Source organism: Podarcis cretensis, assembly GCF_951804945.1.
Source record: "Podarcis cretensis genome assembly, chromosome: Z".
Lineage (NCBI taxonomy): Eukaryota > Metazoa > Chordata > Lepidosauria > Squamata > Lacertidae > Podarcis > Podarcis cretensis.
The window spans coordinates 23000654-23016486 of record NC_137184.1 but is presented as its reverse complement, the minus strand read 5'-3'; the positions used below and the strand labels follow the sequence as shown (position 1 = coordinate 23016486).

Genomic DNA, 15833 nt, shown 5'->3' with positions numbered 1-15833 from the left:
GAGCCCAGGGGTCTGAACACTCATCCCCCCACCACCACTTTCTGAACACGGCCCAGGGGGATGGAGCGGAACCACTGTATGACAGTGCCCCCAGCTCCCAGCCCCTCAAGACTGTCCAGAAGGATGTTATGGTCGATGGTATCAAACGCCGCTGAGAGATCCAGCAGAACTAGGAAACAGCTCTCACCTTTGTCCCTAGCCCGCCGGAGATCATCAACCAGTGCGACCAAGGCAGTTTCAGTCCCATGATGAGGCCTGAATCCCGACTGGAAGGGATCCAAATGGTCCGCTTCTTCCAGGCGTGCCTGGAGTTGTTCAGCAACCGCTCGCTCAATCACCTTGCCCAAGAATGGAAGATTTGAGACTGGGCGATAGTTGGCCATTGTGGCCGCATCTAAAGATGGTTTTTTAAGAAGCGGTTTAATAACCGCCTCTTTCAGCGGGTCTGGGAAGGCTCCCTCACGGAGGGAAGCATTCACCACCCCACGAAGCCCATCGCCCAGTCCTTCCCGGCTAGCTTTTATAAGCCAGGATGGGCAAGGATCCAGGAAACAGGTGGTTGGTTTCACTCATCCAAGCAGCCTGTCCACCTCCTCGTAGGTAACAGATTGGAATTGATCCCACTCAACTTGACTAGACAAAACTCTAGCACTCTCCCGCCCCGGCCCTGCTCCCACGGTGGAGTCTACTTCTTCCCGAATCTGAGCGATTTTCTCTGCAAAAAACTTTGCAAAATCATTGCAGGAGAACATGTGGCCCGTACTGGGCCCCGATGTTGCAGGTGGTTCCGCTAAATTGTGAAGCACCTGAAAAAGTCTCCTGCTGCTGTTTTCTGCAGATGCAGTAGAGGCGGTGAATAAATTCTTCTTCGCCATCGCTATCGCTACTTGGTAGGCTCGACGTTGAGCTCTAACCGATTCGGTCAGATTTGGAATGAGTTATCCGCCACCGGCGCTCTAGCCGTCTCAACGATTGTTTCATTGCCCTCAGATCCGTGGAAAACCACGGGGCTGTCCGGACTCCATGCAATCGGAGAGGGCGCTTCGGAGCCAGACAGTCGATAGCCCTGGTTAACTCCGCATTCCAGCGGGCCACCAGGGAATCAGCTGAAAGGCCATCAACATGGGATAAAGCATCCCCTACCACTCTCTGGAAACCATTTGGATCCATTAAGTGGTGGGGGCGGACCATCCGAATTGGTCCCACCTCCCTGCAGAGAAGTCCAGTTGCACCAGGAAGTGATCTGACCATGGCACTTCTTTCGTTTCGCTTTTACTTAGTGTCAGATCACCAACATCCATATAGGTAAGCACCAGATCCAAAGGCATGTCCGCGGCTATGGGTTGGGCCAGACTTATTCAGGGACAGCCCCATGGAGGCCATGCTTTCCACGAAGTCCCAAGCAGCCCCTTGTAAGGTCATGTCGGCATGGATGTTAAAATCCCCTAGGACGACCAAGCTAGGTGTCTCCAGGAGAACATCCGCCACGACCTGAAGCAGCTCGGGCAGGGAATCCTTGGTGGAGCGGGGAGGTCGGTACACCAAAGGGAATCCTGTACTGCCCCTATTGCCCAACTTCCAGAACATGCACTCGGAAAACTGGGTCTTCCCAATAGGACGCCTGGTGCAAACTAATGACTTCCTAAAAATCACTACCACCACCCCTCCCCGCCCACATGACCTGGGTTCCTGTGCGTAAGAGAAACCTGGTGGACAAGCAGTGGCAAGGACAGGCCCATCTGCTTCATCCAACCAAGTCTCTGCTTCATCCAACCAAGTCATGGATGGCAGTGGTCTTATGAATCATTGACCTGGCATTGCACAGCAGCACCTTCAGGTCGTGTGGGTATCCCTTGCTGATTCTAGTATCCATCCGGTCAGGACCAGACCTGGAGGCAGGAATAGTCCTCAGACAACGACTAAACCTGCCCCCTCTGTAATGACATGGTCTGGTCTTAGCGTAGCTCCTCCTCCTACCCGTGATCACTGCGATTGGTTGTCCCAGTGCATCCCCCCTGTGGAACATGCCCCAGTCATTTTGTGGGCTGGGGCCCACTCCCCGGCAGCCCTGACCCCTCCCCTTAAGAACAAAATAACACCTTAAACAAACAAACAAACAAACAAAACCAATAAAGCAATACAAACAAAAAACTGTAAAAATTACAAAAACATCAAAATCAAAAAAATTTCCCAAGCCCAACCAAACATACATCCCACCCCCACCCTCCACATACAAAAAATCCAAAAGAAATTTTTAAAAACATTTTAAAAACACTCTGTGCCCCTCCGGCAGTAACAGCAACTGTCCTAGTGAGGGCTGTCAGGCCCCGCCCTGGGCCAGGTGGTAAGTGGCAAAAGCAGGGCCCTCAAGCACTCATTCAGGGGAGTCCTCCTGGGCAGCAGACAGCAAGCAGCAAGCAGTCCTTGTGAGGCTTCAGGCCCCGCCCCAGGCCAGGTGGTAAGTGGCAAGAGCAGGGCCCTCAGGCACTCACTCAGGGGAGTCCTCCTGGGCAGCAGGCAGCAAGCAGCAAGCAGTCCTTGTGAGGCTTCAGGCCCTGCCCCAGGCCAGGTGGTAAGTGGCAAGAGCAGGGCCTTCAGGCACTCACTCAGGGGAGTCTTCCTGGGCAGCAGGCAGCAAGCAGTCCTTGTGAGGCTTCAGGCCCCGCCCCAGGCCAGGTGGTAAGTGGCAAGAGCAGGGCCTTCAGGCACTCACTCAGGGGAGTCTTCCTGGGCAGCAGGCAGCAAGCAGTCCTTGTGAGGCTTCAGGCCCTGCCCCAGGCCAGAGCAAGAGCATTTAAGCGATCAATAAATTGTTTGAAAAGTTGGCAAGTAGTTGGTTAACATTTTACAGTGCAATGTAATCAAAGGGTTGGGGCCATCCTGGTTGCTGTTTGATTTGAGGTGGACTTAAGATTTACCAGGTGTGCAGTGACAGCCCAAGGAGTTGCTTCAGGTTCACTTCCTGACATGTCAGAAGGATTGTATGAATTAGCAATAACTGCATACAACACAGATATTTTGTCTAGTTCTAAATCCCCAAAGCATGTTTTTTCACATACAGTAGATAGGTAAGCTTCAGGATCAGGGGTGACTTTGGGAGCACTGGGTTAGACCACTGTGGGAAACAGTATGGTGAGCTAGATGATATCCTCCTCATCCTGATCCAGTGGTGGGTTCTTTTGCTCTTTTGTCAAATAGTAACTTAAAGGCACCTGAGGCTAAGCAGGTCAAGGTCTGGTCAGCACCTGGATGGAGGACACAAACTAAGAACCACATTTAGGCTTCCTTGAGTTCCAAAGCTGAAGAAAGGCAGGATGTAAATGTAATAAAATATACATATGCAAGAATGAATGAATGAAGAAGAAGAAGGCCTGGTTTCCCTTCGTTTTCTGCCTTCAGGCTGTCTCAAGCCAGCAGTTTTATGGGCATCCTGTAAAAAACAAAACAAAAACAAAAAGGGAGATAAAACCTGAAGCATAGTTGAAGAGAGTCATGTTTTTCCCAACACTTGCAATTCTGAAGTGGAATATACTTCCTCGCCCCCACCCTGCTCTGAGGAAATCAAGGTCTATTAGAGAGCTGCTCAGCTTCATTGCGCACTTACTTTCTTTGCCCTGACAGTTGTATTAGTCAGGGTGATTTATTTGTGTTCTTTTCGGTTTCCTTGTCATATTAGTTCAGCTGTCATTACTGGAGGCAAGGCTCCTGCAGGGTCTTCAAAAGAGAACAAGGTGCAAGCAGCGGGCTGAGGTGGCTTGTCTCTCTAGACATTTTCTATCCAGTACATTTCACATTTCTTTTTATCCCATCAGCCGTTCATGAAACAGGAGCTTGAGCCTATCTTGCCTTAAACTTTTGCTCTTGACCAAGTCTTTTAAGGAGCTGAAGTCGCACAATAGTTTTGCTTGATCGCTGCAAGGAGATGTCTGCATTGACTTCGCATCTATGCATAACTAAGAGGAACTGAATCACCTGCAGGCAACCATCTCATGACATTTCTTTACCTAGTCCCAAGCCATAGATTTTCAGGGAAAATCCATCTGGACAATGGGATACTGGCCGGTCCCACTTATGAGCCCATCCTTTCTATACATAATAGTATGTAGATCACAAATCTCCTTGCCTTATCTCCTTTTTCTGCAATTCAGTGCCACCACATTTGGTGATGGCAACCAGCTTAGACAGCTTAAAAATAATTTGTCTATCAATAATTCTGAGCCATAATTATAAGTGGAGATTTCCGTTTCAGGGTGCTTCCAGATGACCAGTTTATTGAGCTTTCTTCATTATCTGTTCCTAAGGAGATTGGTCCATGTTGGCTATTTAGTTAGCATCCATTCTGATTTCTTTGTAGGGATGCTAGATGGTCTTGCAGGAGATGCAGGCCCCGCTTAAGGCATCTGGCAGAACATTAACTGTCTCTCTGTGTCTGTGTTTATGTCTACAGGAGCGACACCATATCCAGGTGTGCAGATTGATGAGGACTTCTGTCGACGCCTCAAGGAAGGGACAAGGATGAGATCACCAGAATATTCAACTCCAGAAATGTAATTTCATCTCGCATGTCTTTCTTTTCTTTTCTTCTTTTTAAATGCTTTATTGGTTTTTTTATTTAAAAAACTACAAAACAAAACAATACTGTATTGTTTTTAACACTCGATTGGGAGCTGCCCAGAGTGGCTGGGGAAACTCAGCCAGATGGGTGGGGTATAAATAATAAGTTGTTGTTATTATTATTATTATTATTATTATACACAACAATCAACAAAATGATCAACACTCATTATCTATCAATTAATTTTGCTAGTGGACAGCATTATGTATTAACGTACTTCAGCATATGTGCCTATTTGTTTCTCTTCCTTCTGGAATGTTTAGTGTGCCTGCCTTACCCTCTCCCTTCTTCTTCAAGTACTGTGTGGGTTTTTGCCTTCCAGAGCTGCTGCCTGAGTAATGTACTCTGAACAGCTGTTTCACCCAACACCTAGTCCAAAAGCAGTGGTTAGGAAATTATATCTATTATTTACCATTCGGGGGGGGGGGGTCCTCCCTTAGAAGTTCTAAAAACAAGTGGGGTGCAAGTTGCTTTTAAATGGACAAGTGGGATTTTTTTTTTCATTAAAAACATTTATGTGGACACAGTTATACCGTATAAAAGTACTGTAATTTACTATGAATTTGGGAAGATGTGTTCATTCATTCATACAAATGACCTTAGGACCAATTCATACAAGCATTTGGCTTTTAAGAGTGATAAAAAGGGAAGAATGTAGTAACCAGTCTTCTCTCATAAATACCGAGATGTCAAACTTACCTTTCAGTGGTTCAGCTTTCTAGAATGTGGGCAGTCATGACTAGGGCTGGGTGATAACAGCTTTTCAACATTGTGATGTATCACCAGCTAAACATAGCCATGTTGAAAAGGAGCATCATTCAGTCCCAGCCCTGCAAGGCAGTGGGGTGAAACTGCCTCAGTTCCATCCAGCGACAGCACCCAGCACAGGGACGAAGGAGGCAGCCAATGAAAGAAGGTGGCAGGCAAGCCCCACCAGTGATATACTACCAGGTGAAGGCCTTCAGACTGGTCCAGGACAATGTATTGATACATCACCCAGGCCTAATCATGATCTTAACCCGCAATGCATCATTTTAAAGAGGTTAACATGGGAGGTTAACCTTACACCATGTGAGCCTATTGGTTCATCAGACTCAGTATTGTCTACAATGACTGGCACGCCTGGAAGAAGCGGACCATTTGGATCCCTTCCAGTCAGGATTCAGGCCTCATCACGGGACTGAAACTGCCTTGGTCGCACTGGTCGATGATCTTCGGCAGGCTAGGGACAAAGGTGAGAGCTGTTTCCTAGTTCTGCTGGATCTCTCAGTGGCGTTTGATACCATCGACCATAACATCCTTCTGGACCGTCTTGAGGGGCTGGGAGCTGGGGGCACTGTCATACAGTGGTTCCGCTCCTTCCTCCTGGGCTGTGTTCAGAAAGTGGTGGTGGGGGATGAGTGTTCAGACCCCTGGGCTCTCACTTGTGGGGTGCCTCAGGGTTCTGTCCTCTCCCCCATGCATTTCAACATTTACATGCAGCCACTGGGAGAGATCATCAGGGGGGTTGGGCTGGGTGTTCATCAGTATGCGGATGATACCCAGCTCTACCTCTCTTTCAAATCAGAACCAGTGAAGGCGGTGACGGTCCTATGTGAGTGTCTGGAGGCGGTTGGAGGATGGATGGCGGCTAACAGATTGGGATTGAATCCTGACAAGACAGAAGTACTGTTTTTGGGGGACAGGAGGTGGGCAGGTGTGGAGGATTCCCTGGTCCTGAATGGGGTAACTGTGCCCCTGAAGGACCAGGTGCGCAGCCTGGGAGTCATTTTGGACTCACAGCTGTCCATGGAGGCACAGGTTAATCCGTGTCCAGGGCAGCTGTGTACCAGCTCCATCTGGTACGCAGGCTGAGACCTTATCTGCCTGCGGACTGCCTCGCCAGAGTGGTGCATGCTCTGGTTATCTCCCGCTTGGACTACTGCAATGCGCTCTACGTGGGGCTATCTTTGAATGTGACCCGGAAACTACAACTAATCCAGAACGCAGCAGCCAGACTGGTGACTGGGAGCGGCCGCTGAGACCATATAACGCCGGTCTTGAAAGACCTACATTGGCTCCCAGTACGTTTCCGAGCACAATTCAAAGTGTTGGTGCTGACCTTTAAAGCCCTAAACGGCCTCAGCCCAGTATACCTGAAGGAGTGTCTCCACCTCCATCATTCTGCCCAGACGCTGAGGTCCAGCTCCGAGGGCCTTCTGGCAGTTCCCTCATTGCAAGAAGCAAAGCTACAGGGAACCAGGCAGAGGGCCTTCTCGGTAGTGGCGCCCTCCCTCTGGAACGCCCTCCCACCAGATGTCAAAGAGAACAACAAATAGAAGACATCTGAAGGCAGCCCTGTTTAGGGAAGCTTTTAATGTTTGATGCATCACAGTATTTTAATATTCTTTTGGAAGCCGCCCAGAGTGCCTGGGGAAACCCAGCCAGATGGGCGGGGTATAAATAATAAATTATTATTATTATTATTATTATTATTATTATTATTATTATTAGCTATCCAGGATTTCAGGCAGGAGTCTTTCCCAGCCCTACCTGGGATGACAGAGGTTGAACCTAGTATCTTCTACATGCAAAGTATGCCTTATTACACAAAGTTCCTTTTTGAAGATGTGGGTGACATTTGCTCACAGGGACATTTTCTGTTCTCCAGCTATTCTCAAAGATTATAGACAGGGGCTCTGAGATTATATCTGCATGCTCCATTAGTACCTGGAGTGAAGCTCATCAGGCCCTGAAGATCTGAATTCATTTAAAGTAGCTAGGTGTTCCCTTACCGCTTCTTTTCCTATCTTCGGCTGCAGCTCCCTCCTTGCATCATTAATTTTATTATCATCAAGTTGAGAACTGCTTTTCTGGAAGTGACAAAAGAGGCAAAGGAGGTGCTGAGCTGCTCTGGCTTCTCTCTGTCCCCCAATAGCATTTCTCCCTCTTCTCCATCCAGAGAACCTAAAGGTAAAGGTAAAGGTACCCCTGCCCGTACGGGCCAGTCTTGACAGACTCTGGGGTTGTGCGCCCATCTCACTCAAGAGGCCAGGGGCCAGCGCTGTCCGGAGACACTTCCGGGTCACGTGGCCAGCGTGACATCGCTGCTCTGGCGAGCCAGAGCCGCACACGGAAACGCCGTTTACCTTCCCGCTGGTAAGCGGTCCCTATTTATCTACTTGCACCCGGAGGTGCTTTCGAACTGCTAGGTTGGCAGGCGCTGGGACCGAGCAGCGGGAGCGCACCCCGCCACAGGGATTTGAACCGCCGACCTTTCGATCGGCAAGTCCTAGGTGCTGAGGCTTTAACCCACAGCGCCACCTGCGTCCCCATCCAGAGGACCTACTACTTGCTTATTCTTCCTCTCTCCTCAAACATAGCCAAAGAAACCTTTTATATTTTTTTAAACCTCTCTTGCAAGCCTGAGTTCATTCTGCACTTTAGCCTGCCTGAACTTCTGCCTTCAAGTGTTGGCTACTCATGTATATGCTTCCTTTCGTGCTTTTCCATTTATCCATTCCCTAGACATGCCCTTCTTAAATCTCCACTCATCTGTGAGCACCTTATACAATTATACTGGTTTCTTTAGATGCCTCCCACTTTTTCTTTCTTGGAATTGTCTGCTTTTGTGTCTTCAGTATTTCACCTTTAAGAAATTAGCATCCATCTTGGACTCCTTTCTCCTTGAGTATTTCTGATCATGGTATCTCACCCAGTAGTATCTTCAGCTTTTTGAAATTGACCTTCTTATAGTCCATAGTGCGTGTCTGACTACACTCAGCTTTCCCTTGTCTCTGTATCATGAAACCCAAGAGGACATGATCACTTCCTCCCAAGATTCCCTGTACTTCCACTTTGTTGATCTGTTCCTCCCTGTTGGTGAGGACCAGATCCAAGATAGATTTCCCCTTTGTTACTTCTTCCACCTTCTAGGAAATGAAATTGCTATTGAAGCAGTTGAGGAATTTGTTGGACTTTACATTTTTGGCAGAGTTTGAGTTCCAACAGATAAATAAATCTTTATTGCAGTCCAAAGACCCATAGAACAATTTCAGAACAAAATACAGTTAAGACAGCCAATCACAAAAGAGAGAGAAACCAAGGCCGTCATTTTGTTATGTCTCAAGCATGATGATCTTCGTTTCTTTTAACTTCTGGAAGAAACTTTGCCACGGCCAATGTAATATCATTGGACCTGTCATCCAAAATATATTTGGGTAGTTGAAGTCTCCCACTCCTTTCTGAATTTTTGGTAATCTGCTCTAGAAAAACATCACCCAGGTCTGCAATCTGGGGAACAAAACAAAAACCAAAAACACATGCTTAGACACAGACCTTGAAAGCGTGGCACAAAAGGAAGTCGGGACAAGCCCTTATACCAACTTTCAGATGGTGACAGGAAGAGAAAAGATAACATCACAAGTGAATAAGAATTATTGATGTTTAAAGCTCAATTCTCTTTTCTTGTAGCTACAAGACCATGCTGGATTGCTGGCATGGAGTGCCGACAGAGAGGCCCACCTTCTCCGAACTTGTGGAACGTTTAGGAGACTTGCTGCAGGCAAATGTTCAACAGGTAAAGTTCGGGGAAATCTATCTTGTTTCAAGTTGAATCAATGTGTGCAGAGCTTGTGTGCTTTTGCTGAAATAAGGGACCTTACATTAAACAAGTTTGTTAAAGGTTGCATCATAGTGGAAAATACAGAGCAAATGTTGAATGGGAACAATATATCTCATGCTCACAGATCCCGTTGTAGCCATGCATGACCAGCAAAAAAAATCATGTCCAATCATTGAAAGCCTAATTTGTCTCCCTAGATAAACAATATGCATATTTTTAATTAGTTTTCAGCATCCAGAAAGTGACAACCTTGTTTCTCCTTAGATATGTAGCTTGGACACAGACATATATCCGGTGTCCTAAACTCATCATTGCTTTCAAGGGCTTTAACATAAAAGGCTTTGTGTCCCACAAAGGCAATTACATAATTGCCTGCTTCACAATAGCTTGATCAACCTTTTATTTCTGCTTTTAGAGCAGAGCTGTTATGTAACCTTCAGTATCTTGGTTTTCAGTTCTCCCTTTTCACTTGGCGAAACAAATCAGTGAAGCTCAGTTGATGGAGACCTAGTTTGCCATGTGGGGGTGGGGGTGGGGAGTATAATTTGTGTGTTCCAAACATAACCAAGGAGAACAAGAAAGAAAAGATGATGTTAAGAAACAATAAAAATAAATGTAGGTGAAGAGGGGAGTGGCAGAATTGAAAATTCTTTGTGGGGTGATGTAGTGGTTAGAGGACCAAACTAGGACTTGGGGGGACCAGGGTTTAAATCCCCACTGAGCCATTGTTATTGCTATTATTTATTAAATTTGCATACCACCATTCGTCCAAAGAACAAAGAAAGGTTCACAACATAAAAATACCAAATGAGAACACAAAATAGATAATCGAACAGAAACTGAAACTGAATAGAGATCCTGGGCCTGTTGCTGCCTCTCAGCCTAGCCTACCTCACAGGGTTGTTGTGGGGATTAAATGAGGGAGAGAACTATGTGCCCCACCTTGAGCTCCTTAGAAGAAAATGTAGCAACACTGATGTGCAGATATCCTGAGACATGTCTTCTGGGAAGCTCATCTAACACAGCCTGCACCATCCTGGTAGCCTCCAGGACCATAACTTCCATCAGCCTTGTGCACTGGCTTGGGCTGATGAGAGCTGTTGTCAAAAAAACGTTCAGAGACACCTAGTTGGCAAAGCCTGGTCTAGCTCCTTTATTTTGACCCCCTTGGAGGATATGGGTATGGCTATGTAAAGAATACTCAACGAAACTAACACATTGAAAAGGGGCATAAGAGATGGTGATATAGTGGACTAGGTATCTTTGCTGTGTTTCTGTATTTTGATCTTTTAGTAGTTACTATGTTAGTTCTTTTAGATTTATATAATGATGTTTGGGAGGATGTTATCTAATTCTTCTGTGCTGCTTTACAACATGAACTTTTCAAAATATGTTTTGTATTTTTGACGATTTTTTTTTTTTAGAATGCTGTAAACCCCTTAGAGCCATTTTCAAAGTATGTGGCAATGGATAAATTACCTAAATAAATAGATATATAAGTGATCATTACTCATTTTATTGATCCAGATTTCACAATAAAACATACCATAATAGAATTGCAGAATTTTCAAATATCTCAGGGCAGGGTTTGTGTGTGGTTTTTGGGAAAAAGATTTTATTTATTTGGGAAATATTTTTACATGTATCATAATTGCACTTAGCAGAAATTGAACCAGCGTTTCAGTAATTAACTTATTTGTATCAGAAAGAAGAAGATAAACATTTCCATCAGTCTTCCAAGATTCAAAGTGATCAGTGGATTGATCAACTATTTGGTGTTGTTAAAATTGCAAAACAATAAAACATAGATTACTGTATCATTTAGGTCTAAACCACAGGGACATAACCTGTTAATATAAGGTAACTCCTTAAATCTTCCATCAAGGAGAACTGAGGGCATAACATTAAACTGTGCAAGAGGGTGCTCCAGTTCTGCTAATATTTGCCTTGAAAATTGTTATAGGAAATGCCAAATGACAGAGATGAGCAGATCTTTTTAGCTACTGAAATAAGTGTCAAATTTGTTATTTTTGTCTTTCTGATCAAGGCTTTGAGCTGGGAGACCCAAGACTAAATCTCAGCTCACTAGGTAGCCTTAGATCACCTCAGAGACGAGAGGCTAGTCAAAAGCCCTAAACCCTAATCATGCTGCTGCATTGCCAATACATTCACAGTAGTTTCATAGAAAAATGAAAGAAAGAAGCAAAACTCCAGAGGGTTTCTGGGATAGGCAACCTGCTAGAAACCAACTCAGCAGAATGTGACAGTCACTAATGTCTGAAGCCAAGTAAGAAAAATGAATCCCTTGTTTTCTTCTTGATTATGAAATATGTAGGATGGGAAAGACTACATCCCACTGAACATTACATTGTGCCCAGATGGAGATTCCAAACCCAAAATCAGCATCCTTGAAGAGAATGTGAAGAAGGGTTTTCATCGCTGGAGTACACTGGAAGCCTAGTAAGGATTTTGTAAAATAATCATAATGATTCTTCCTTCTCTTTGGGGTTTGGGAGAAGGCTGCTGCTGTTTCTAAGCTTTTGCTAACAGGAGGGTAAAGCCAGTGGTTTGTTTGCTGTTCCGGGACGGAAACGGATTCATGTTCGGGGTAGCCTGCGGAATCTCTGCAAATAGATAATACAGCATCTATATATCTTTACCAGCAAAAAGGCATCATTATCACAGGCAAGCAGAGGCAGTGGCTCCATTGCAGGAGGACATGGCTGTGAGTTAGGGGGACAGCAATGCATCTCTTGGCAACAATTGTATTTCTTCTTAAAGAAGATGGCAAGGTGCAGATGGAGAACCTTTTTCAGGCCAGAGCAAGACTAGTGAGAGGTGCAGCCAGGGGAGAATCCTAAGGGAATAGAGAATAGAGAGAGTTGGAAGACCACATTTGGCTTTTAGGCCTGAGGTTCCTGACCCTGATGTAGGAGACAATAAAGCGATATGTTCAGGAATACAGTGGATGGTAGAGCCTCCCCTCTCCCCTGCTGACTTGGTTTTCTGGAGGGGTCATTTTTGCCCCTTCCATAGCAGTCATGCCATTTGCTGGTTATTTCCTTCATCCTCCATAATGTATCATTCTCCTGTATTCATAATCATGTTACCTGCATAGCCCTGTTCTGGGTTCTGTTTTTTGACACCTTTGTTTGCTTGTTTGTTAATATATTTATATTCTTTATTGAAATATAAAAAGTAATGTGTATGTAATTTTTAAGTGCACTGGATAAAATAAAACGTGAAAAAAGGAGGGAAAGCGAAAACGGGGGGGAAGATAACAACCATATACAATACGAAACAAGAACAGAACTTATAAACATTACAAGATTGTTATTGTAGTTAACCTACATTTAACCTAATACAGCATTTATAGAAATTAATTCCAAATATCATTAAATTTGTCCATGGGAAGTCTATGTTTATAGGCAATTTTTTCATGTGTTGTGAGTTTGTACATATCTTCTATTCATTCATTGAAGGGACCTGCATTTTAATTTTAATTTAGAGCATTACAGAAACCTGAAAAAGAGAGGGTAGGCTGTGGAGATTTTTTCTTTCTTTCTAATTTTACCTCCAAACTATTTTTTGGGCTGGTGGCTGTTATTTCCATATTCCATGCAACTGAGGCTAGGTGCTAGAACAACTTTGTTGAGGCCACACAGCAACTGCACAGGTGAGTCCTAAGTTTTTGGGGACCAGCTCCAGCATTCTCCTTGTGTTGTGATTGTGTTGTGGCTCAACAAAAACGATTCAGTACACATGTGCCTGAAAGCTAAATGCAGCTGTTGTTTTCATCTTTCCACCACACAATAAAGAACTGAAAGTCCATGACTGAATCTCTCATTCTCCTTGTTTTCAGTATTAACCCCAAGAATCGGCCACTCAGTGTGAAAACATTTGATGAGGTGTCAGTGAAGAAAGAAAAACGATTGCATGAGGTAAGCTTTGGCCAAATGCTTTCTTCCCCACAATGCATCTCTGTGCTTCCTTGCTCCTCCCAGTCTCTCTCTTGGAAAGCGGCACTGAACCATCCACCAGAAGGTCAGGTAAGAAACACCTCTCTATCCCGCTGCCCACTTTTTTTGTCAGCATCCATCTGTTTCAAGAGACAATGGTGTGTGCCTCTGGAGGTAAAGTCAAACCACTGCGCTAGCAGAACTGAAGTGATCTCCCCAGGATGCAAGCCTGAGCAGTGTGCAAGACTATCCATTGGCTACTAGCCATGATGACTGCAATCCGCCTCCACTGTTGGTAGCAGTGTACCTCTGGACACCAGTTGCTAGGATTCTCAAATGGCAAGAGAGCATTATGCTCATGTCCCATTACAGGCTTCTCATAGGCATCTGGTTGGCTACTATGATGACAAAAGCTGGACTAGATGGTGTGATCCAGCAGGGCTCCTTCTTGGATTCTTAAACAAGTCTTTGCTGAAAGTACATTATTGTGGGCAGAGGTGAGCCTCTCAGTTGGTGTCATTGCCAAAAAGGCAACGTTAAAACAGAAGCCTGTTGAAATAGCATGTGATGGGGGAGAGAGACCCAAAAAGCTGGCCATCCCTGAACTGAATGGCTGTTGGGTTTCTTTCACTATTTGGCACCTATAGTTATGAATACCTATCAATTTCCAAACAAGAGCTTGCATCTTTTCTCATTGGTGACATCTATCTTTTCTCATTTTGTTCTGCAAGCTGCTTCATAAAGGGAGATAGTTTTTAACTGAAACACTTTAATGGTAACATCTGTCTGTGCTTTTAGATCAAGGTGACATTTTAAAATAATGGTGCTGCTAATGAGCTCTGAATTGCTTTGGGACTCTTGCCCAGCCAAGCCCTCGCGCCAGTCCATTAGATGACTTACATGAGGATTAGTATCAGTGCAACAAGTCAAAATAATTCAGTATGCTTGATTCAAAGAGTTGCTTGGGAAGGTTCAAAGTGCAGGCTTAGGCTCTTTTCTCCCTTTGCTTGTGTTATTTTTAGTGTTCATCGAACTGGATTGTCCTTAAGAGAAAACAGTCTTGCTATCAGACTGGCTGAAATCAATAAGAAGACTCCCAAAATCATTACCAAACTCTGGATAGAAAGCAAAGTAGTTGTAGGCAAGAGTCAGACGTTATGGAGTTTTTGTACAGCTACCACCAGATATTGCAGCCTTACCTCTTCCCCTTCTCTTTTCCCCAGAAGCATCTAGCAATACAGAAATGTGACGTGTGACATCACTGTGTTCTGAGTTTCCTTGCACCTCTTCCCTGGAACTGGAGTGGGAACACTCAGAAGTGCAGTGATATTGCATCATACATTTGGGATTGCCATATGTTACCAGTAGTGACTAGTGTGGTGGGGGTGTTGCCCTTGTGGTAAAGGTAAAGGTAAAGGACCCCTGACAGTTAAGCCCAGTTGCGAACGACTCTGAGGTTGTGGAGCTCATCTTGCTTTACTGGCCGAGGGAGCTGATGTTTGTCCGCAGACAGCTTCCGGGTCATGTGGCCAGTATGACTAAGCCGCTTCTGGTGAAACCAGAGGAGCACACGGAAACGCCGTTTCCCTTCCCACCGGAGCGGTACCTGTTTATATACCTGCACTTTGATGTGCTTTCAAACTGCTAGGTTGGCAGGAACAGGGACCGAGCAATGGGAGCTCACCCCGTCACGGGGATTCGAACCGCCAACCTTCATTGGCAAGCCCTAGGCTTTGTGGTTTAGACCACAGCACCACCCACACCCCTGCATAATTCCTAGATGAGCACAGGTTGCCTATATGATTGAAGACTTAACCACATTTACCTATTGCCCCGCTCTTTCCAGCAGGTGGTGTTGGGGTTTTTGTCCTGGAGCCATGCCTGTGGAAACCTACTTTTTAAAGCTGAATCAGAGCAAATATCAGTTCGGGTTTTCTGTAGATTGACATTAGCGCCGATTCAGCTTTAAAGAGCAGGTTTTCACAGGGAAAGCTCCACGAGGGGGGGTGGGCACTCAAACACAAAGCTTTTCAGTGCAGACCTGCCTAGAAAGAGTGGAGCAAAAGACAAGTGTGAATAAGACCTGAGGCTCTGGATGATGCAGGAGCAGGAGCACTGCATTGCTTCTGCTTGTCACCGTCCTGCCCCAGCCCATCTAAGCAAACTGCAGTGACACTGGCCTGGGGAGAGCAGCTCTACTCCACCCTATTGGCTGCTATGTGGTTAAATTTAGAGACTGCTTCGCACCATAAAGCATATAACACAAGCTCTAGTGAAATTGATTTGGCAAACTCTAAAGTGATAAAACCAGCCACACAAACTCTAGAAACAACCAAACTATTTCATCAACTATAAAAGTGATTTTACATAAATGACTGAGTTACACCCCTGGGATAGCCTTACTAAACAAACATGTCTTTAGTAGGCACCTAAACATCATCAGGGTTGCTAATAACAACATTTCTTGGGAAGGTGATTGAAAGGGCTGTGGCAGGGCAGCTCTAGGCATTCTTGCATGAAACTTATTGTCCAAACCCATTTCAATTTGGTTTCAGACTTGGTTTTGACACCGAGTCAGCCTTGGTCACCCTGGTGGATGATCCCTCTCTCAGGAGAGGGAAAAGGGGACTACAACCTTGCTTCTTTTGCCTGATAT

The 15833-nt window shown here is 45.3% G+C and overlaps 1 protein-coding gene across 5 annotated transcripts in view; it reads left to right on the top strand.

Moving 5' to 3' along the window:
- LOC307207618 (vascular endothelial growth factor receptor kdr-like) overlaps positions 1 to 15833 on the top strand; it is a 196994-nt gene that overhangs the window by 162976 nt on the left and 18185 nt on the right. For all 5 annotated transcript variants that reach the window (XM_079961607.1, XM_079961610.1, XM_079961611.1 and 2 more), the window contains 4 exons: positions 4448 to 4547; positions 9068 to 9173; positions 11554 to 11678; positions 13081 to 13159. In XM_079961607.1, coding sequence (XP_079817733.1) covers positions 4448 to 4547; positions 9068 to 9173; positions 11554 to 11678; positions 13081 to 13159 — 410 coding nt within the window. The remainder of the gene's footprint in view (positions 1 to 4447; positions 4548 to 9067; positions 9174 to 11553; positions 11679 to 13080; positions 13160 to 15833) is intronic.